At 40.8% G+C, this 22089-nt stretch overlaps 1 protein-coding gene across 8 annotated transcripts in view; it reads left to right on the forward strand.

The window, feature by feature from the left end:
- The window catches only part of mef2aa (myocyte enhancer factor 2aa), a 72121-nt gene that overhangs the window by 15871 nt on the left and 34161 nt on the right, over positions 1-22089 (forward strand). For 6 of the 8 annotated variants that reach the window (XM_088298403.1, XM_088298406.1, XM_088298409.1 and 3 more), the window contains 2 exons: positions 11750-12010; positions 20111-20314. In XM_088298403.1, the coding sequence (XP_088154529.1) occupies positions 11957-12010; positions 20111-20314 (258 nt within the window). In that variant the 5' untranslated portion in view covers positions 11750-11956. The remainder of the gene's footprint in view (positions 1-11749; positions 12011-20110; positions 20315-22089) is intronic. The other 2 variants (XM_088298405.1, XM_088298404.1) reach the window with 1 other exon arrangement.

Here is a 22089-nt window from a genome sequence, read left to right on the forward strand (position 1 = left end):
AACATAACTGGAGGGCTAACTCAACTCAACTGACCCTGCATGACCACTGCCTCTTACATGGAAACAAAATCGGCACCGTACTATATCCACTCTATATTATAGAAACTGAAAAATCACTGCTGGTTGAGCAAGTCCAGTTCAGTGTCGATGTGACTCATGGGCCATGTTCGTTGGCCAGATTGCATAAAGCTTTTATGCAACGCCATGTTGAAAGCGGCATCAAGTGGAGGATAAAAATGGGAAGAGAAAATCAAATATTTATAACTAGCTTTTTATTTTTTCCTTTATAACCAGGCAAAAAAAATGCACTTAAGAGTACAGAGACTCTCTTGGAACATATAGTACTAACTGTTGCCTTTCTTTCCCTGGCGCTTTACTCTTCATTGAGTTGAAACAGCCTGCTGGTTCTCAAACAATGTGGAAGTAGTGAATATCTGGAATCTGAGTCTAATCTTGATCTTCAGTGTTTTCCAGCCACGCTGTGAGATCAGCGTAAACGCTGTGCAGCTGCTGAGACACATTATGCATGACATCCCCTAATATCCTTACGCTGTGGATTCCCCCCGGAGGAAGATCTCAGTTCATCGTCGCTGTTTACCAATTCGGAGTTGCATGCAGTGTGCGCAGGAACATCAAAAGGCTGCCGCCGCACTTACCACAGCTCGTAGGCTTCCTGGGAGGGTCGGGCACCGTCGCTCCCTATGGCGTTGGTATTATCATTGTTCCCCAATGAGAAGTCCATCCGATGATAGACAGCCATGCAAATCAATGCGGCAACCAGCAGCACTGAATGCAATTCAAGGGAACTGTATACTGTATAGGTACGACTTGGATATCACTAAAAGGTGATTATCAGGACCAGACATACTGTACTTCTCTTTGCGTTTATGAGGGCGGGAAGGCGTACTCACTCGAAATTTCAATATCTACGTCGTAACCCAAGTTTTAATTAAAGTTTTCCGGCATGTGGAGGTCCTCAAAAAGGCAAAAAAAAAATCTTGGGCCCTAACTACAATAAAGTAAAAAGATGTCTGATAGGAAGAGAGTGATGGGAAATAATACAACATTCAAGTACTTTATTACTGCACTAAGTTTTTTAGCTATCTGTCAGAGTTTTTATTTTTATGATGAATTTACTCCTCACATTTAAAAAAAAAAAAATAAATAAATAAATAAAAATAAACAACAGGGCTTTGTCCATGAAGTGTGTGAGGCCATTTCCCATATTAAAATAAAGCAAACGTACATAGCTCAAGAATAGTTTTTATAACCTTCAGATTGGTTTGGATGTGTGTCCTAACACTTTTGTCCATATCATGAGTATTCCAGTACAGTGGTATTTTGTTACAGTTCTCTTTCTGCCATGGCAATTTAACCAACATTTGTATGTTGTTGAGTTTTCAGACGTTAAGGCCGCCAAAAGTCAAAGGAATGGCTTGGGCCCAAACCAATTTAAGAAAACATACGGTCCAAGTCGGCCTATGCTTAGGCAGTAGTTAAGTCATAATTACAGTAATTATTTGCAAGACAGATGAGCCAATCACAATCCCGCCATGGGGTCCTAGGTTTATGAAAGAGATCCATTTCTACAAAGATGACACAATCTATATTTTTACATTGGTCGGGTTGTAACTCTCTGGCCTATGCTAATGCAGTAGTTACATAATTACATAAAAACAAAACATTTGTCTGAAAAACACTTCTAGGCTTTCAATATAGAACATTCAAATCTAAAAGTGTAAAGTTCAGCTGTAACTGTGCGTTGGACATACGCATATTCTTACGTCACTGCGCAAGCTAATTCATTCGTAATCTCAAAATACTGTATATTACATCACCATAAAGTGCCAACCCGCTTGTGTACTCGTGTAAATGTGGGAGCACCGTGTAGTTATCAAAACAGTTTATTTCTGGCGTACCATGTCAAGGCAATAACTTGCTAAATAGGCATTCCCATGTTGCTACCGTGATTTGCTTCGGTAGCCTCTTCATCTATCAATTACATTTACTGGACATGGCATGACAAGTAGGAATGTTTGCAAACAAGCTCAAGTGGCAAACTGAATGCAAATTCTCTTGTATTTACGACACTGCTTCCACCTATTTGTAGCATGAAAGTCATGAATTACTGATTTACCTTATATCCTATCCCATTTTGTCTTGTGTACCACCAAACCCTTTCATCGGCTTGATGATGACCTCCAAAAGTAGAACGTAACGCAACTGATCATGTGAAAATTATTTAATTTGATCTCCTTAAATTTAAATGTATTCTCTTTTTACCTCAAATTAAACATGAAAATAAATGTTGCATTAGAAAATGTGTAGTATAAGTTTGAAGATATGCAATTAAAATAATTAACACGCCTTTGCTATATATACCTCTTAGAACATTTACAATTGAATAAAATGTAGCTCACTTAAATAACAGGCATTTAAACTTTAATTATCAGAAACAAAACACTTGTCTCCCCAGTGAAACATATTGTGCACTCATATAATATATCCGAATATATTGCACATTGATAGCTTTCTTTTATCCTTTTTCATGTGCTACTCACTTGGTTACTCCCCATAAAGTTTAGCTTTATAGAATCAACATCTGCTCTTGCTTATGTCTATAATGTGATTGATTGTGTTGTTGCATGATGAAGTGATTATCATTTCCGTTTTGGTTCTTCATTTGCATACACAGAACTGTTTAGCAGCTTTTGCTCCAAAATGCCGACGTTTCGCAGATGCCACTGACACATGGCTATGAGGTGTCCTATAGTACAGGTATTTTCAGCAACATACTAGCACCACTAGTTTTTTGGAGCTGATGGTAAAAGGTGACATCTATTTTAGGTGCGGCTATGCTGATTAACTGTGGGGCACTGATGACATGTTTGATTATTTCTGTTTGGGTTCTTTGAATGGATTCACAGACCCAACTCCATAGCAGTTAAAATCACTGCCATCCTGCGACAGACGGAGCATGTGGTCATCGGGATAGACCGAAGAGTTTTGTGTTGATCTGTGACTTAAAGAGATTGAAGATGATCCTGCGTTTGTTTTGAGGAAAACCAGACGCTTGGCTTTGTGCGATGCTAAAATACGAGGCAGAAAGTGGGGCAGCTGGGGAACTATACAAGCTGTGCGTGTGCTGTGTGTCTGACTTCTCATTTGCATTCATTTTTAATGAGCCATAAATCATCACTTCTACCCTCGCATCAAAGAAGTTGTCATTCGGTAGTTAGGTAAAAGTTTCCATCGAGGGATTTACCTTGAGAATGAGAGGAGCTTCTTCCACATGAAATGGATACCACTGTTCAGAGAGGGTCATCTCTTTATCCTTGAGAAACTGAGAATGCATTCATTGGCTGGGGCCACGAGAACCTGACTGACGCAAATGGATCATTGGGAATAGAAGTGTCCCAGCAGTAATTATATTACCACGCCGCCATACACACTACCTCTGAGGTAGGATGGCATGGGTGCGGGATGCTGCTTTTACTCTGGTTTCCCGTCTACCACGCGTTAACTCAGTCAAGCCATCTTTTCCACATCCAAGTCTGCGAATCTCACTTTATCATAACACCTGCTATCAAACACAAGTGTGCCGGAAAAGTATGTTGTCTTCTTAATAATATGAGCTAGTGATATGTATTTTCACAATTTAATTAATCAGCCGTTGTTAGCCCTTTTCAAATCCGATTTATTTCCTTTTTTTTAAATATTGATCCTTTTTGTTGTTTGCGTTAAGGGACCAGAAAAAAAGTTCCTTCATTTATTATGTCATTATATATTTTTTAAAATTATACGTCTGTTTAAGTGGTTATTGGAATTTTATTCTGCCAAATATTGGAATCTGTATTGCCCTTGCAAAAATCTACATCGGTCGGCCCCTCCTATCATTAACAAATAATGTGTAAATAAGTAAAATAAAGTGTTGCCTTCTTTTTCCAATTACGAGGCATCTCAGTCGATATTAATTTTGTGTTGTGAGCCAAAATTTTATTCATGAGCAAGCTTCAGATGTGCCCAAATCAAGTGGCGTAAGTTATATGATATTATATCAGTCTCACTTTCCCAGAACATCTGCTATCAAACACAAGAGCCACGTCAAAAAAGTTAGTCAATAAGTCAAACCATACATATTATTATAATTAATGTATTGCAAACTATTACTCTTATTATTTTAATGAATGGGCAGATACTGATGCCAGGTATTGGCCTTATTTTAATACCGGTGGTCTTCGAGGGCCGCTATCTTGCATGTTCAGTATACTGCAGTGATCCGGCTTTTGCTGCGCTTACTGATGAGCTGATCAACTTGAATCAGGTGTGTTGGAGGAGGGAAAGATCTAATACATGTAGGATAGTAGCCCTCAAGGACCGGATTTGGACGCCCACATTTTAAGGCATCTGGTACTCTTGGAGGCTGCCGATACAAGCAGAAAGTCAAGTTGTTTATGTCAGTAATTGTCATTATTATATAAGAGTTGCACGATAATGGAACAATACGCGATATGTATGTTAAATGTGGCTATTGAATAATGGTATTTAACATGTGCCTAAAGTTATCTACTGCAGTGATACCCAACTAGTGTGCCGTGGAACATTAGTGTGCCATGAGAGGGTAGAAATCATCAATCAATATCAAATATAGAATCTGATATCATAATAATCTAATTAGGTTCAGTCACTTTCTTTCATGGCCTCTTTGCATCCTTTTGCCTTCAAGCCGTCATGTCTGTTTCATCCCCCGCAATACGCTGCTCCCTGGTACTAAGTGAGTTAAAAAAGAGACATGAAATTAATGTAGTGTCGTCTTCTCGCGAAACCCCAGGGCACTCGGTCAAAGTCACCTTGCATAGTCCTTCCTCCCCATGACAGTTGCACGAGAGTGAGATGGAGGTGTCTGTGTACTCACACTGTCAGTGTACTACAGTATGTCCTATTCGGTTGTTTGTCGTTGTCATCGTTTTCATTTATTATTTTTTTTTGGGGGGGGGGTGATGCAGAGATCTGCGTGGTTTTCAGACGGCGGTGTCATTTGGCCACTGGTGTAACGTTTTCTCTCACGTCCTGTGGAGGCTTGAGTTCCTTTTGATGTCATTTGGTAGGTGATAAGTAGCTTCCCGTCTCGCCATTCCCCAGCTCGCGCAAGGTGCGAGCAGCATGAAGGATTGTTTGAACTTGCATTGATTCAGTGAGGGATTTCAGCTGGGTCATTGGAGAGTTGTGCCGAGCTGCCGTCGTCATGGTGGCAGGTTAACCACTCGCTGTCTGCTTGGCTGCCGTTGGGGCGCGTGCGCTAGTTTCGGTCACACTCTCCTCTTAAACTATAACTTTTTATACGCCATTTGATTGATTTTCTTTTAGGTTCAATCTCACTCGTGGGAAGGATACATATTACTTTATCGAGTAAGGCGAGGAAGAAATGCCATGACCTTTTGTGTCACTTTCAAGTTTTCAATCTTCAAAGTGTCAGTTTTTCCTGCTTTTTTTTGTAATCTATTAAAATTATTTCTACATTTAGAGCGGTAGCTTAAACTCATGCTGATACGTTCCAGATTTACCAACAATCTACTGAGTAATTTTTAAACAAATTACCAAAAGAAACACAAAACTGCTGAAAAGTGCAGTGTTACTCTCCTTTCCCACATGTGAGGGCTTGACATCAAGTGTACTATAAAAACCCGCAATAAGATTTGCTATAAACTGCAGATTTTCTCTTCGGTTCTTGATGCGGCAGAAGAAAACTGTATCATGCTTTTCCTTCCAACAATTTTTACCAGTCTCCGGGTGTCTGTGAAATGCTTTCATCAAACAACCACAGGGATAGTGTGCTTTACTCCCAATATTTGTTGCTGTGAGCAGCCCATTTTGAGGGGGCGGACCTGTCTCATGCAAATGAACCTCTTCTCATCTCATCTTCTACTGTGAGGTGTTTCACGATTACATTTTTAAACGTGACAATTATGCTGGGAAAGGTGAATTTTGTAATGAAAATTCAAGGTTTTATTTTCAGGCCTTATTGCAAACTCTACTTTCCTCTACATTTTTCTGTCAACGCTTCCCTTTTCACCCTACTTTTGCTCTTTGCACTTGCACAGCGACGTTTATTAATTACATCTCATTAGTTGCTGTGGAAACGGTGGTGATATAGATATAACATTAGCCTGTCGAAAGAAAGAAAGAGAAGGCAGGGAACTAGACAAAGAGCAAAATCAAATCCGAAAAGAAGCACGGGGAGAGGTTGTTTGTTGTTGAGGGATCAGCCCCGACACCAGATTATCATCAGGAGACATTAACACTAGTGATGCTGCAGGGGCCACAATCCTGCTTTTTCACCACTGGAGAGGGAGATAAGCTCACAAAAAAGGGGGTAGGTGGAGAGTAAAAGAGGAGGGTGATGTGTGGCGTGAAAGGCCTGGCTCGCCTCCGATCCCCTCAGGCCAACAGCCCCATTTACAGGTACAACAACTCCTGATGAAAGCCAAGAACAAGGTGGTGGTGGTGGGGGTGGGGGTTATTGCTTGTATCCCACCACATTGGTGTCAAGGCTCCATTGAAACAAATTGGTGAAATTATAGTTTTGCTTTTGAAAATACCAACCCAGTACTGAGACTGCCGCAGTTACCACTTGGATTGCTGTGTATAGAAGTAGCATGGTGGACTCCTGCTTAGCACATCTGAAACATTATTTTTAGGTTCTATGTTCAAATCTAACCTTCCTGTGTGGAATTTGCATGTTCTTCCCTTTCTTGCGTCAGTTATTTTCTCCAGGCATTCTGTCTTATTCAGTCAGATTCATTAAGACTAAATTGTCATTCGCCGTGATTGGGGAATGTTTGTCTATTCCAGGCATGGCCAATTAAATCAATGGTACTTGGGGGCCACATAGGACTCTATACTTTCGAACCAGATGTACCACCAAAATGCTATTTTAAATATGGACAAAATACGTGCATAATGTACATGCGAAATACATGCTCTTAATACATTTCTTTTTTGCTCATACATTTTTCACTGTATGTACTGTATAAATGATGCACTATCCTAACACGACTACAAAACGTTTAAACTACAAAATAACCACTTCCTGTTATTTATTTTGTGCGTATGAACATGAAAATGGTCAATATCCGGTAACCAAAAAGCTGTGAAAGGGTGAAATCATTGTCCTGACTAAAACTAGACCAATAAAATGATTTTCTTCAAATAAATAAATGAGTGGCAACCAGTACTAGATCTTCTGTCTGGATCATGGTCTTGAGAGCTCCGTTTCAAACTCTAATGCATTTTGTCCAGGTACTCCGCATGCTGTTGGGTTCATTGAAGATTCTAAATTGCCCAGAGGTGTGGGTGGCATAGGCTCCCGCTCACCCGCAACCCTAACAGGGATAAGAGATATAGAAAATGGATAGATAGTTCATCCTCCGGCATGATACTCATGCATATATGTGACTCATTCTTATGTAACCAACCAGATCAGTACTTTGGAAAGTAAAAAAGAGGGAAAGGCCTCCACCGACCAATTGTAAGTGTGTGCACGTCATCGAGCCTGTTTAATGAATCTCCCAGTAAACATAAGCGCACAAAGTGTTGCCACCAGAGATGAGCCCCTCTGTGATTGTTTAGTCTCGCACTAATCATCACAATGGTGCTCAGATGGGAAGAGAGTCCCTGAGGTGGTCCCTCCCTTTCCTCTTCTCCAGCTTTCGCCTTTGACTGCAGAGAACATGCAGACGTGCTGAAGAATAACAGGAAGTGGACCTGCAGGAAGTGGAATCTTGTCTACCCGAGGCCTGCGATTGGATTGTAAGGATAAGCAGTTGGAATCCTTGCTGTAACGTGAGCCAGGCTCTCTGGCTACACTTCTTATGATTTCCTCTCCCAGGAATGGCTTCAAACTTTGCCCCAACCCACACCTCCATACACATTATTTTTTAGGTCATTCTGCTGCAATAGCCCCGTTCCCACCAAGCAATACTGGTACAAATCCAAAATATCTGACTCAAACTGTGCCACTTTTCAGGACAGTGGTTCTGCGGTTGATGATGGAGTTTTGTTTAAATGGTGGCTATGTAACCCAAATTGTTTGAAAACGCGAGACTTCCTCTCGAAACGCTAGAAACAGATGCCGTGCCTGTAAAGACATCTATGGTGTAGTAGAATTTGTTATTTTGAAGGGAATTATTACGCCAGCTAGTGATGCCGTCTGTTATTTATGCATTTATTCATTTCATGAAAAAAAAGTCCACTGCATTGGATCCTGGTTTATGGCACAATTCCGTTTCCACTCAGGCAAACAAATCTCTATGGAATCAATTAACTTATCGATTATTGCATCCATTCCTTAAATTGAGCAATTTTGGTTTTCTTATGGCTCTTAAAGATTAGTCAATTAATCAATCATTATCCCTGGTGACTGATCAAGGAAATCTAGCCAAATGCCAAATGCAAGAATAGCGATACCTGCATATCGAGTATGCAAGCATGTGCACATCATTATCCCGGCTGTCACAGCAGGACAGCTCAAGACTGGAGGCATAATGGACGCTGCCATGACATTTCTCTTACACAGATGTGAAATGACAAGCTGAGAGGGAATTCAGACAGCAGGTGTGCAACGCTCTCAATTTATTGCATACGCTGAGCAAAACTTAGTCCAAAGCAAAGCTAAAGATGGCTCTTGGGCACAGAACCAGAACCCGAAGCATCTGTTAAGTCCATTTAACATCATTGGTATAAACAGGGATTTAGTAAATCGTTTAGTATATTGATTAATTGGTCGTTGCTGTTTTACTTTCCCGAATACTCACATTGTTTATTTAGTAGAATTATGTATGAAAAATGTGTTAGTATTAGTACAACACTGACAACTTGGATAAACTTTGCGTATTTAGTTGGATTAGTTTGAGAATTGTAATAGTTAAAAAGCCAAACCAAAGAACCCTTTTGGTGGTTATTTATTTTGTTAGTTGAGTTATTTAGATTTGACATATTTTGGGAGTTACCCAAATAAGCTTTGTTTCATTTGTGAGATTTTGTTCGCAAATGCTTTACCTTTAATAGAAAACTGACCGAATGTGCTTACTTAAAGCTTTGAGTTTTTCGTATTAATATGCAAAAGTACCATGTAATTCTTAAAATCACACACATATGGTGGTTATTTGTGCTAAAAGCTTTATCAATTAGGATATTGGACAAAGAAAAACATTTCGCAACTTGTACAACTAATATATTTTGGGATTTGGGGTTTTCTGAGGACATTGTACCAAAATATTTTGATTAAGTAAAACCTCACACAAACTCTTTGTGACATTGCCGGGGGTCGACCGCTAACATTTTGTACTCACACTAGTCACAAGCTCCCTCTTGACAAGCGAGATAACTGGTGGCTAGGGCACAACCCTAACAGACACAACGTAACTATCAGATTGTCAGAATTGATTTAATAATTTATAGTGGTCAACTTCATACCCGTACTAAGATACGTTTCAATGTTTAACTTTAATGTTAGTCTTGAAACTTTCCGCGAAGTGCAACCAGTGTTGTGGTTTGGCATGGCATCATTACTTTTGGAATGACACTTAATCAAGCTCACCTGACTGCGCTGATTAGCCCATGAGTCACTTGGACGCGAACCGCTACGCATGTTGTTGGCTAATGTTATTCACGGCGCCTGATTTAAGGCTATTTTGCTTCCTAGGAATTCTTTGCTCGGCAAGCCGCCTTCACCCTGGCACCTCTTGTCATGTAACTGCCTCTGTGTCGTTCTTAATTTATTATCGCAATGTTGCTCCTTCTCGCAAGGAGATCCGAGCTCTACCACTGAATACAACTGATGCATTTCAGTCAAATTTGCTCAGGGCAAAAAATACCATTGCTGTTTTCCAATCATGCTTGTAGTTACCAAGCTCTGTCCGTGTGACCGGTTGTGGTTAAGAACTAGTTTGCTTAGAGGTTCAAGAAAATATAGTGACGCAGCACAAGAAGGTATGTCGAGTTACTTACTGTCGCTTTACTTGCCGACTTTCATTTGATATTTTTATATTTATGGCCCTGAAGTCTTTGTAATACAAATGTTTACTGTAATTATGACTTTAGTATTACATTAACATTGGCTATTTAAAGACTATAGGTGTGTTCTCATTTGTATATATGTCGCTGCAGTAGGAAAAGAACCCTGTCATAAACTGAAGAAGCCCTTGTAGCATGTTACTTAGTAATATTTTGAGTAAAGTGGCTCTAGATCAAAATTCAGTTCACACATTTTCCTATCCTGGCTAGCACAGACATTTGTGACTCTTGAGCGCGGGTTGATCTCAGTCAGGTTTGCCCCGGTCCAGAACGCCAGACACCATAATTTCAGTTCATCTGTAAGCCATAATGAGTATGTGCCACTGGGAAGCGGTCATTTTCATTGAAACTGCCAATTCTTCCTTTGGCTTGCTTGTTTCACAACTACTAACTGCATCTAATTGTCTCAGTTGTTAACCCTTCTACATTGGCACCCATAAGGGGGAATGTAATTGTTTCGAACTTTTTTTCTCTCCACCTTTTTTTTTTTTTATTGCTCACACGAAGTGATTGATGTGCTCCAGGACAGGGGCCATAATTCTTCTTTTAGCTAAACACTTCGGTCAGACATGGATGTTCCCAAGGGAACAGTGGCCAGGTTACATGCTCATGCGGGAATATATATTTATATACATATACTCCCACCTTTTTCACCTCATGATCTCCCTTGCAGCCCGGGAGACTTGCACCGATGTCAGCATCGGACTGGGCACTGTCTTAATCATCTTAAGAGCAAACTTGGCATGGTGGTCAATTTGGGAAGGTCAATACTAGGTCACTGCTTGCTGATGGCGAGTGGAAAACACACACTTTCTATGGATGTGGTTAAAACTTTAAATTATTGTATATTCACATACTTATTAAGAGCTAACTGATCTAAAACATCAAACCAATTAATAAAATATGACTATAATTTTATTTATTTTTATTTTTTTATTTAAAAAAAAAATTCAACATTTTTTTTTATGCAGAGCGTGTACATCAGCTCCAAAATACCCCTCATTCTGTTGATTTCCTTATAAACAGGCTTTGGTGATTACATGGTCAAGAATTGTTATTACGGTACACATCAGCGAGCAATCAGACATGGAAGAAATGTGCGCAACAACAGCCAATCAGAGTCATGCTTTTCCTTCTCTCCTTTGCTTTGCAAGTTGAAGAAATAAAGAGAAAGTATAAGAAGTTATCTATAACCCAACGTGTAGCTAAATGTGCACTTGATGGACTGCCGTGACTTGGCGGTATCCTCCCTAGATGAAACCATTCTGACGAGATTGTTGCTCATCATTGCGAGAGGAGTTTTCACAGGCTGTCGACGTATCATTAGCAGTTTAACCTCTAGTAAATAGCCATTCAGCCACCGGACAAAAAAAAACAATCTATCATTCATCTTATTATCAAGTTTTTTCTTTTTTAAACTGTGATGTAATAGTCTGTTAATTTTGCCGCTGTCACAGGCTGTCTTTCATTGAGTTCAGCTGCGGCTCACATGAGGAGATAAGGCCCCAGACATGTGGATTTCATACTCGGAATGACATTGAGAACAGAAGACACTTGTGCTTTGAAGTGCCTAAGGAGACATTAGCGAGTGTCATGTTAACTGTGTTCTCTCTCTCTCTCTCTCTCTCTCTCTCTCTCTCACTCATTCACTCGCTATGGTCATCTTTTTTTGTAGATTGTGCTGGGTGACTGCTAAGGAGCATATGGTGCGTGGAGACCAGTGAAAGTGCACATACCAGAAGAAGGACTTGCACAATGTGCTAGGAGGGCGTCGGACGCGAAGAGTGTATGTGTGTGTGTGTATGCGTGTGTGTGTGTGCATGCATATTTTTGATTGTGGAATATTGAAGTGTCAGAGAGACGGGAAAAAGGACGAGGAGCCATGGGGCGGAAGAAGATACAGATCACCCGGATAATGGATGAAAGGAACAGACAGGTACATGTTCAAAATTAAATGTTTTGTGACGTTTGGGCTGCGCCGTGAACTAGTGGTTAGCACATCTGCATCACAACTTTGAGATTGGGGTTTTTAATTCTCGGTTTAGGCCATGTTCTTCTTGTGCTTATGAATCAATTTTGACAATGAAAACCTGAAATTGTACAGAGGTGAGACCCTAATGAGGACCAGCCTGATAGAAAACGGATCGACGGATAATGTTGTGAAGCGTTCCAATAGAGAGTGCGACCTGGATCTCCTGTTTTGTGAAGTGGATGTGCTGACTACTAACACACATGCTGCTCAATAACAACAACAATGCATGTCTGAATCGTACACTTGATTTTGAACAAAATATGCTGTATATGCAAAGTTGGGTGCTGTTCTATCTGGGTTTGAGCAGTCAGATGCAAACTTAAATGCTATCCAATAGTTGGATATCATTGATGGGAATTACAATTAGTTAGCTGAAAACACATTGAACTTGCTTGCTAGATAATAAAAATATTATTTCTTTAGGAAAATGTTACCTTTCGCAACACAGTAATCCCTCCTTTATGCTGTTCATGGGGACGAGAGCCCCTGATGAAAGGTGGAAAAAGTGCAAAGTAGAGGTTAATTTTATTTTATTCTTATCATTTATTTTTTTATTTTTATTGTTGATTTTTATTTTGGGGACGCTCCACCCTTCCAACTACTTGTTACACAACAAAAATTAAAATTGCAAAATGAAGAATACAAAGCTGTAGGCTGTGAGAGGTACATGATCCATTGGTTGATTGGTCGAGTCCCAGAGTCAACTCATCGCTTTGAAACAACACGTATTTCCGCAATATAGCTGCCAATATGGCTGTATTTTTTTTTAAATGAGCATTTTGGAAAAACCTGTAAAGCACTAAAGCTGCAAACGAAACAAAGTCAGGCAGGGAACTCTGTAACCTGTCGCTATCGTCAAACATCCATATTGCATGTCACAAGTTTTTCCAATATTGTGCAGCCCGAGTTCTGATCCAGATTAAAGAATTTTAATTTAAAAACATTGTCTGTGGTACTTATCTTTATTTGGGTGGCTGGTCATCTGAAGTTTACCCATGTTGATTTTGGGGCGAGAGGCAGTGCCCAGGCCTGATTGCCACTGCATCGTTGTCAACTGTCACAAGACAGATAATGTTGTCGTTTGTAGTGTGAAATGGAATCTTAAGAACAAAAAATAGGTTTCTTCTTGATCTAAACTGACAAAATGCAATCATTTCAGTTGTCCGAGCCTTGACAAAGGTCTGCAATCAGTGATTTCCAAAGTATCTCCGTCATCAAAATGCCTATATACACGTCAGCTTTCCCTCCTGCCTTACGTGCATCCAGAGACCAGCATCTGTCTTTGTTTGCATTGATATAGGGAGACGATCCTCCCTCAAGTCTCTTCCAGCTCAACGAGGACTGTGACATTTCTTTGTCATATTTACAGACGCACTTCCCCTGACACCGTGCAATTTCGGCTCGAAAAATTGATGAGGCAGCAGGAGTGCTGGGTGGCAGTGGTAGTCAGCCCCTTTCCTGGGCATTGGCAGTAGGGGTGCCAATCACCTCCCCCTCTCCAATACGACCCCTCCCACCCTTCAAACCCCCCCTCTCTGTAATGTTTTAGGTAGCAATTAGGAGCGGCCGCGACACCGCAGCACCCTCTCATTCAGCAGGGCGGGTCAGTGGGAGGCACAGCATCTTTCTTGGCTATGGTTTGGCCTAGCCACAGAGCTGGATGGAATTCACTACCTCGGCTCCTGCGCTATAAACGAGCAAACACTCTTCAAAACACCCTTGATTGGTCAGTCACTCTTTGAGGAGAACTCGTTTAAATTTAAGAATATACAACTTGGAGTGTGGTTACTGATGAATTCTTCCTGCTCTGGGTCACACGCAATCTGGAATCTAGCCAAGGTGACTGTTGGAGAAAGGTAGACTACATCTTGGACTGTTCCCAACTCACTATAGATTAAAAAATGTGTCTTTATTCTATTTCTACTGTTAAATATATCATATTTTGACATATCGATATGTATAACCACCTGGGTTTATCCCACATGATTTTAGGTTGAAGGTGGACTGTACCCAGGAATAGTCAGCAGTCATAGAGAGGATATTATTTGGTCGACATTGACATTGAAATGGAATAACAGCGATTTTTCACATTTATTTCATAGATCTAAATAGGGCTAAAATCGACATTTCAATATAGTAGAATCCAATTTTCAAATCGCAACGTGCTTGTTTCTTAAAAAAAAGAGACCATGAAAAAATAGTCGATAAAAAGGGTGGGTTTTTCTGCTTAAGTCATATTCCACAAACGCAGTATGAATAAGAAATAACCGCTGTTAGACCAGTGGGGGCGCATAGAACATTTTTGTCTTAACTTCCCATTGAAGTGAAGTTGTAAACCCATTACTTTGGGAGCCTTTGAATGGCAATTGTTTAAGAGCTGCCTCCCAAGTTTATCATCAGTGCCCAGGCACGGCAGTTTGCATTTTCTTGGTTCTGCTGACTCGACAGACAGCGCGCGATGACAATATGGCTGCTGCTGTAGAATACAGTTGTTGACATGAAGTGATGTATGAGAACCGTAAAGCACAAACCACTGTCTTCCTGGGGCATCGTTCAAACGAAGCAAAGGCGAGCCACTCGCATATGGTCCTCATTGTTGGGATGCATCGCTATCCGTGAAACCTTGAAAGTCAAATGACACTAAATTTGTAAAACATATTTAATTCAACCAATGTTTTCTGGAGAATAGCCACACAAAACTGACATCGCACAAAATGTTTGGCTTTTCTTTGACTTATTCAATTATTAAAAAACTGTCAAATTGTAAGTTACTATTTGAGGACAGCCTGGTCTTCTCGTTGGACATGTTTTGGTCTCCAACCTTTATTTGAGAGACGACTGGTTTTCTCAGCCGATGCTTTTTTGGGGGGTATTCCTCAATCATAAGTTAGGGAAAGGTTGGTCTAATAGTTGTACATTTTTATTGGTCTCAAACCCAAGTTTGGGAAATGCTGAATTTTGTCCTGTACCTACTGCAATTTTGAAAGGCTGATCTAAAATTTAAGGTGTAGTAACATTGTAGGTACATTTATATTTTAGCTTCTTGCATGTAGCAATTAGGAATTATTCTCTTCAGGCAGCTTCTGTAAACTTTAAATGGCCATGACATTCTTCACATCAGTTCAGGATGGGAGTCAAGGTCAGTCCCATGTTCTGCTGTATGACGAGATGGCAGTGCCGCTATACCGAATGTGAACCTGGTTGTGGCTCAAGCTGAGATTTGTAATTGACATCATTTGACTTGGTTTTATTGATCTGAACCAATGACATGGCAGAGTGAAAGTTGCAGGTTCAGTCTGTCCTGTTCAACGTGTCCTTGAACATGATACCTGCGCCCTTCCATGGCAGCATATGCCATCATCTCTGTGTGTATTGCAAAAGTTTAGGTATTTTGAGTTACTTAAAGTCGTTGAAGCCACAAACGTCTTGTCATACACATGGCAGGCTGCATTGAAGGTCTTGACAGATATTGATGCGTGATATTACAGTTTGCAGCAAATCCCTATTCATCAAGCCAGATTGTCACACTGATTGCCATTGATTGTCACATAACGACTGTCCAGCAAGCATCTGCAATGCTTGATTCTTTTCCTTCACAAGTTACGTGATCTGACTTTTCTTGACTGGCAAGTAGAACAGATTCCAGTTGAGGCAGATGTACTGTCAACTTGCTCTATATTGGAAGAATTGTGCCAACATGACAGACAATAATTGTTGGTTTTGCGGTCTGATCCGTTTTGGCTCCAGAACCCAATTTTGGTAAATGTTGGTGTTGCCATTGTTGGTCTTAACGTGAACCTATATGTGGAAATGGCTGTTCTTCTTCTTTGTTGGTCTTGAATTCCAATTTGGGGAAAGGCTCTTCTTCCTGTTTTTGACCTCGTTTGGGAAAGATTGGTCTTCACATTTTAGTCATTTTTCTTTGTCTCGAAAGACAAGTTCAGGAAGAGCTAATTGCTATTCAACCTGTTCCTGAATTTGGGAAGGGTTGTATTTTTTTTCTCGAGAACCAAAGTTTTGGAAATGTCAGTTTTGTTATCGATCTGGGCTTGGTCAGAAACTCACTTTAAATATATTAAAAGCTGCTCTTTGGTTTAACCTGTTGTTGGTTTCAGGATTCAGTTCGTCAAAGGTTGATCGTCACATTTGAGTAGTTTTTGGAAAGCGTGGTCTTCATGTTCCACCCGTTTTTATGTCTTAAATAGAAGTTTGGGATAAGATAAAAGTTTACAGTGTATTTAGTCCAGGTACATTTGGCATTTAGTGACTCTTATTTGTCTTGTAACATGTCACGTATTTACATTCTCATCATGGATCTGTCATTTCCAAATTGGCATGACATGGCATCCATCTCCTTTCAAGATCAGTTCAGGATAGAGTTTCAAGGTCATTCCCACCCAGGACAAGACCTTTGCCCCCTCATTTGTCCACATGGTGATCCTGAGGGCTTGTTGTTGTCTCCAACAGAGATGATCCAGACCGACAGGCCACGGTGGACTGTGCACTACAGCAGCCAGAGGGCTAAGGTCACTCTGCCAGCTGGTGCAAGACCTTGCTTTGTCTGTCTCTCTTCTTTTCCTCTTCCTCTTCCTCCTCCTCTTCTTCTCCTCTTTCTCTTCTCCTCCTCTTCTCCTCATCTTATCCTCCTCTCCTTCTCCACTCTGCCATCAGGTGACATGAGATTATAATAAGGCTTCCAGCTCCTCACCCCTCGAAGGTGTTTGCAACGCTGGCGTCTTCTGCCATGGCCCAGTCACAGCTGCAATCACGGCCCCAGATGTCTTGTTTGTCTTGTTTGGCGCCTCTGCCCGAGGAATGACATTGATAGACCCTTTGACTGACACATCAAGTGTGTGTCTGTGTGTGTGTAGTGTGGGTGGCTGTGTGTGGTGGCTTTGGTGTACCTCTAAGTACTGCGCATAGCGATGGGAGTGTGAATAAATCCATGATTATCAGGTTTAAATATGAATGTCCCTGGCATCAGGAATTGGAATGATTGTTTATTATTTATTATTATTTGACAATTAATCTCCTTTTGCCGAAAATATATTTCAGGGTTACTGAATAAGTAGTAACATCCATGATCCATCCATCCACTGCGTCCATCCACATATTAATAGACTAATGGACCTTGGCAGATAATACTGTTGCTATTGTAGCATATCATTCGTTATCTTTGTGTGTGTGTGGGGGTGTTTGGGCGTGTGTTTGGGCGTGTGTGTGTGACTTGTTCTTCCCATTTATCCCTAGGATGTTTGTGTCTGTGTGTGTTTCTTCCCGCATTGGCCCCACAGATTTCATAGTAAAGGTTTTACTTATTTTGTCTTTATGTATGAATAGATAAGATGCATTTAAACATTTTGATTTTTAATGCAGCAACCACACACCATATTAAAAAATAGATACAGTGGGCCCCATCTATTCTATCCTTTCTTGAATAGTGAAATTCACTACAAATGACGCCTGCAATATAAATATTTGTCACAGTTTATACATATAATGCAAACTATGATGTAATAGTTTATACATATAATGCAAATTTGAATTCCAAAGCACTCCAGTATAATTTCAAACACATTTTACAACATTGTGCTTAAAAATAAAAGATTTTCAGGTCATTTGAAGAAGAAAGGCTCCTGATGTTGCCTTGGCAACATGTAAAAAATCAAAATTTTCAAGCAAACAACCTCCATAGTTTAGTATCTTAAATACATTGTAGACCGGAGTTTACCAACTTTTCGGAACTAAGAGTTACTTCATTGGTACTGATAATGCAAAGGGCTACCAGTTTGATATACACTTCTGAAATAATTGTGATCATATTATCTTTTTTTTTGTGAAGACACCAATCCTGTTCATGATTTCCCGCTGCTGGAGAGTGTTAATCCACAAGTGGCACCAAAGTGCTATACAAGCCCTTCTTTTATGACAGTGTTGGATTATTGTGGTGTCATTGTGTCTGTGGCAAGATGCAATTGAAGTGACTGGCACAGCAGCCGCGCACTCAGCACTCTGCCACCCATCCAGGTGGAACGAAGTCCCTATGCGTTGGTGTTTCAGCCCGCATGCTTCCTACATAAAAATGGATGCTCCTCTCCGTGGCTTAAAGCCTTGCATTCATCTGCTATGAGTGGACAATTTGTTAATAGTTTTTCCCTTCATGTGAAGCACCCTACCCTCCCCTATGCACACGTTCCGCTAGGTTGAGCTAACAAACTGACAGATGAGCGTGTGTGGCGCTCTCAGTGGGACTGGTTCGGAGTGGAAGGTGCTCTCAGCTGGTGGAAAATGTCCTGATACTGCTGTCTGCGCATGTCCACTTGTCTGCCTTCATATGGTAATCCGCTTTGAGGCCGTCATCCGAGTGACACTCACAAAGACCAAATTGCACGAACATTATTAAATAAAAAAAACCACCTTCCTATAGTTCACTGTGAGCATTTCAGAACATGTACTACAAACACCAATGAAAATCTATTAACTTAATAAGTGATTGCTTATGTAAATTTTTTTAAATAAGATGTGTATTTTTCACACAATTTAGAACAGTTCCCGCGGTGTCTGAAGAATACTTCTAATCTTTGCCACCCCGAGGACCAAGAAATACAGTACAGTTTCCACCCTCTTTTTCCAGCTGAAATAAGCCTGTTTAAGCCTCCAGGCTATCATCCTATAGTTTTTAGGTGTCTCAGCATGAGGGAGAGGAAAAGAATTTGTTTTTCAAAACGTCAGTTGCACAAATAAATCTTAAGAAACTCGGCTCCTCTCATTTGAAGATATTAGTTTGGTGATGTCTGCTGCATGGCCGAGACTAGGGGTGTCAAGATTCAGTCTTGGAAGGCCGCTTTCCTACATGCTCTCAATCTCTACCGGCTGGAACCCTCCTGATTCAAATGTTCAGCTCTCAAGAAACTTGATAAATATCTTGTTCGTTTGAATCAGGTGTGTTGCAGCTGGGAGAAATGGAAAACATGCCGGACACCGGCCCCTCCAGGACTAGAGTTTGACACCCCTCCCCTAGACGCGTGGATCTGCACCGGAATCAGCCTAAAGAAAAGTGCATATCGGTTGTGCCCTACTGAAAAGTCATTTGATGCATGTCCTTCCCTAATTCCCCCCAGGAACGGACTTTACAACCACAGAATTTGAGTTTGTGTGTTTTTGTGATGTGAGTGTCGCAAAGTGTAGAAAGGTGTCCTAACAAAATGAAGAAGCGGAATTGCAGAGATTCAGGACATTGTCACTTTGCATGAGGGGCATTTTTTTTGGGGTGGTGTGTGTTGCATTACCAGCTGGAGTGATGTATGACCTGATGTCCCATCTGAGGGCTCAAGTTACAAGGCTTGTGCTGCGCTACACAGATAGCTTTCCGTATATGGAGTCAGTGGCTACAGTAATGTATGGACGCCTCTGACTCAGCTTGCTGACTTGCGCGCCTTTCCCTGACCTCTTAACTAGTCATTTTGGACCAACACCTTCGTTTCTACTGTCACATCGCTAATCAAAGCTGTTTATGATGTCAAGATACGAACTGATGTTGTGTGTGTGTTTTTTTTTAAACATTTTGAAATACTTGTGCATAAATAGGAATGATGTTTTGCTCTCTTAAAACCCCAAATGTAATACAAGTGTTAAAAAAGAATACTGCCCCATGATTAAAAAGACAATCCATGCTTTTACTATCTTTATTGGGGCTTGCATTTGCTTGGCATTTTGCACTCACTTTTGTCAGACTCAATTCGTAGCATCAAGCCCCGCCCTTAGGTAAGCAGTTGCTCTTTTCTATAAAACAGAACAGCCCCTAAGACAGGCTGATGTGGAGATCAAAATGTGGCGAAATTGAAACACTGTGAATACTTTCTCTGCATGCTTCTAAACTCAATAATACACCGTACCAATCCCATTTCCTTATGAGCCTCTGAACTGTAACAGTGTTGTTGCACTTGAGTTGTGTCTTTTGTAAAATCCTCTGCAACCAACCGCTATGTTCTGGTTCTCCATCAGGTTACTTTCACAAAGAGGAAGTTCGGCCTGATGAAGAAGGCCTACGAGCTGAGCGTGCTGTGCGACTGCGAGATAGCCCTCATCATTTTCAACAGCTCCAACAAGCTGTTCCAGTATGCCAGCACGGACATGGACAAAGTGCTGCTCAAGTACACTGAGTACAACGAGCCCCACGAGAGCAGAACCAACTCCGACATAGTGGAGGTGAGCATTTTTGCGTCGACTGACCTCACCTGCAAAAAAACCCAGCCACGCATCTCCACTTGTTCCCATCGATATTTTTGCTGATGTAGCTGTTGCATAAAGCAATAAATTGCCTTTAACATGGAATAATTATTTTTGTTCTGGGTTCAAGCCCTTGGACTAGCCGCTCATTATCACCCGCTAACCAGATAATATTGCTTTACTAATTCGTTAGACATGAGGCACATGTGAAAGTTTCCTTCTTCAGTATAGGTCACATGACGTCTCTACTGTTTGATAAGTTCATGTCCACTAACTGGTGGAGGAAACCTATCTGACCACCATAAGGAACCTGTTTCCTGAAAGATACGGTCCTGGTTGTTGCTGACATGTCCTCAGCCTGGGTTTTTGGTTGCTGTTCAGTGCAGTCGAAATTCACTGTTTTCCCATCGTGCCTCTAAAAGGTTTCTTGCAGCAACTGTGTGCCCCCCAAATGGTGAACCGCACTGTTATGTCCACACAGAGAATAGTCTACCAAAGTGTTAACAGTGAGCTAAATGACATTAATGACGGTGAGATCTTATTCTCGACCTTTTTTAACAAGATAATGTCCTGTAATTGCAACAATTGTGAATTTGTCCTACATTTACAGGAGAAATACACACCCTAGTGGTTAGGTTAGCGCTTCTGTTTCACTGTTCTAGGAATGAGGGCTTGAAAGTCAGTTTCGGCCTTACTCCTTGAAGTTTCTGGGTATCCCACCTTCCTCCCACATTTCAAAGACATTATTCTCAGTTTCATTAAAGACACTTAATTTCCCAAAGGTGGGAATTTGAGTGTGACTCTGTAGTTTCTGTGATTTACTGGCGAGCAGTCTTGCCCAAGTCATTTAGAATAGGCTTCAGCAGTAGTAGTGCAAAACACTGCTTTACATTTCCCCCTCACTTTTCTAAAACAACAGGTGTCTTCTATGCTGAAGTAATAAATCACTAAGTTGAAAATTACTAGAGTGTTAATAAATTCTCATTTTGATGAGGTCATAACATTTTGTGAAAGACAGGGATAATGAAAATATCCACCTTGGGCCAAATTTGGACTGCACACGACTTACACCGTGTATACCTCCCACGTCTACTCATAGGCTATAAGTATAAAACAATCCAGTATGGCGATAACTTGGCGAAACTCTTGTGCTGCGAGGTCGCATTATGCTGATGCACAAACAAGTTTTTTCACGCCGCTCATAACCTGGAAACGTAAATCAAAATGGACTGAAGAAAATGTCGAATGCTTTGTTGTAATAATTCTCTTTAGCCAGGTTACAGATATCAGGGTTCTATGGTAGGAAATCTGTGGCCTATTGCACCTCATGAAAGGCTTTTACTCCGTGAAATTAGAGACATTACATGTAGCATAGAAGAGTCAGCTGCGGCCCATTATCTTTTATTCATGCTGCTGCTGCCGCTGCTTGTGAATTACCTGCTTGGCAGAGCTGCAGCAGAGTGCTCTCTGGCAAGCCAGTAGACTCGTGCAGTCAGTCACTCTTTCATCTGCGGCCCTGTAGCAAAAAGCCTTTTGAAAAAGCAGACATGAACAATAAAGTTTTCAGGCCAGATTTGTACCATCTATTCAAATTGAGTAGCGTTCTGCTGTTTAGGAAGTGTGTTCCAAAATTAAGGAGCATTAAAAAATGAACGCTGCTTCACAGTTATTCTGGCTCGGAAAATGCTCAATCAGATTGCCCTCAATTACCTTAGAGGTCTGGAAGTCTCATAGAGAACTGAAAAAGCTTGAAT

This window comes from Idiotropiscis lumnitzeri, chromosome 6, assembly GCF_059441095.1.
Source record: "Idiotropiscis lumnitzeri isolate Australia: NSW breed Sydney's pygmy pipehorse chromosome 6, RoL_Ilum_1.0, whole genome shotgun sequence".
Classification (NCBI taxonomy): Eukaryota; Metazoa; Chordata; class Actinopteri; order Syngnathiformes; family Syngnathidae; genus Idiotropiscis; species Idiotropiscis lumnitzeri.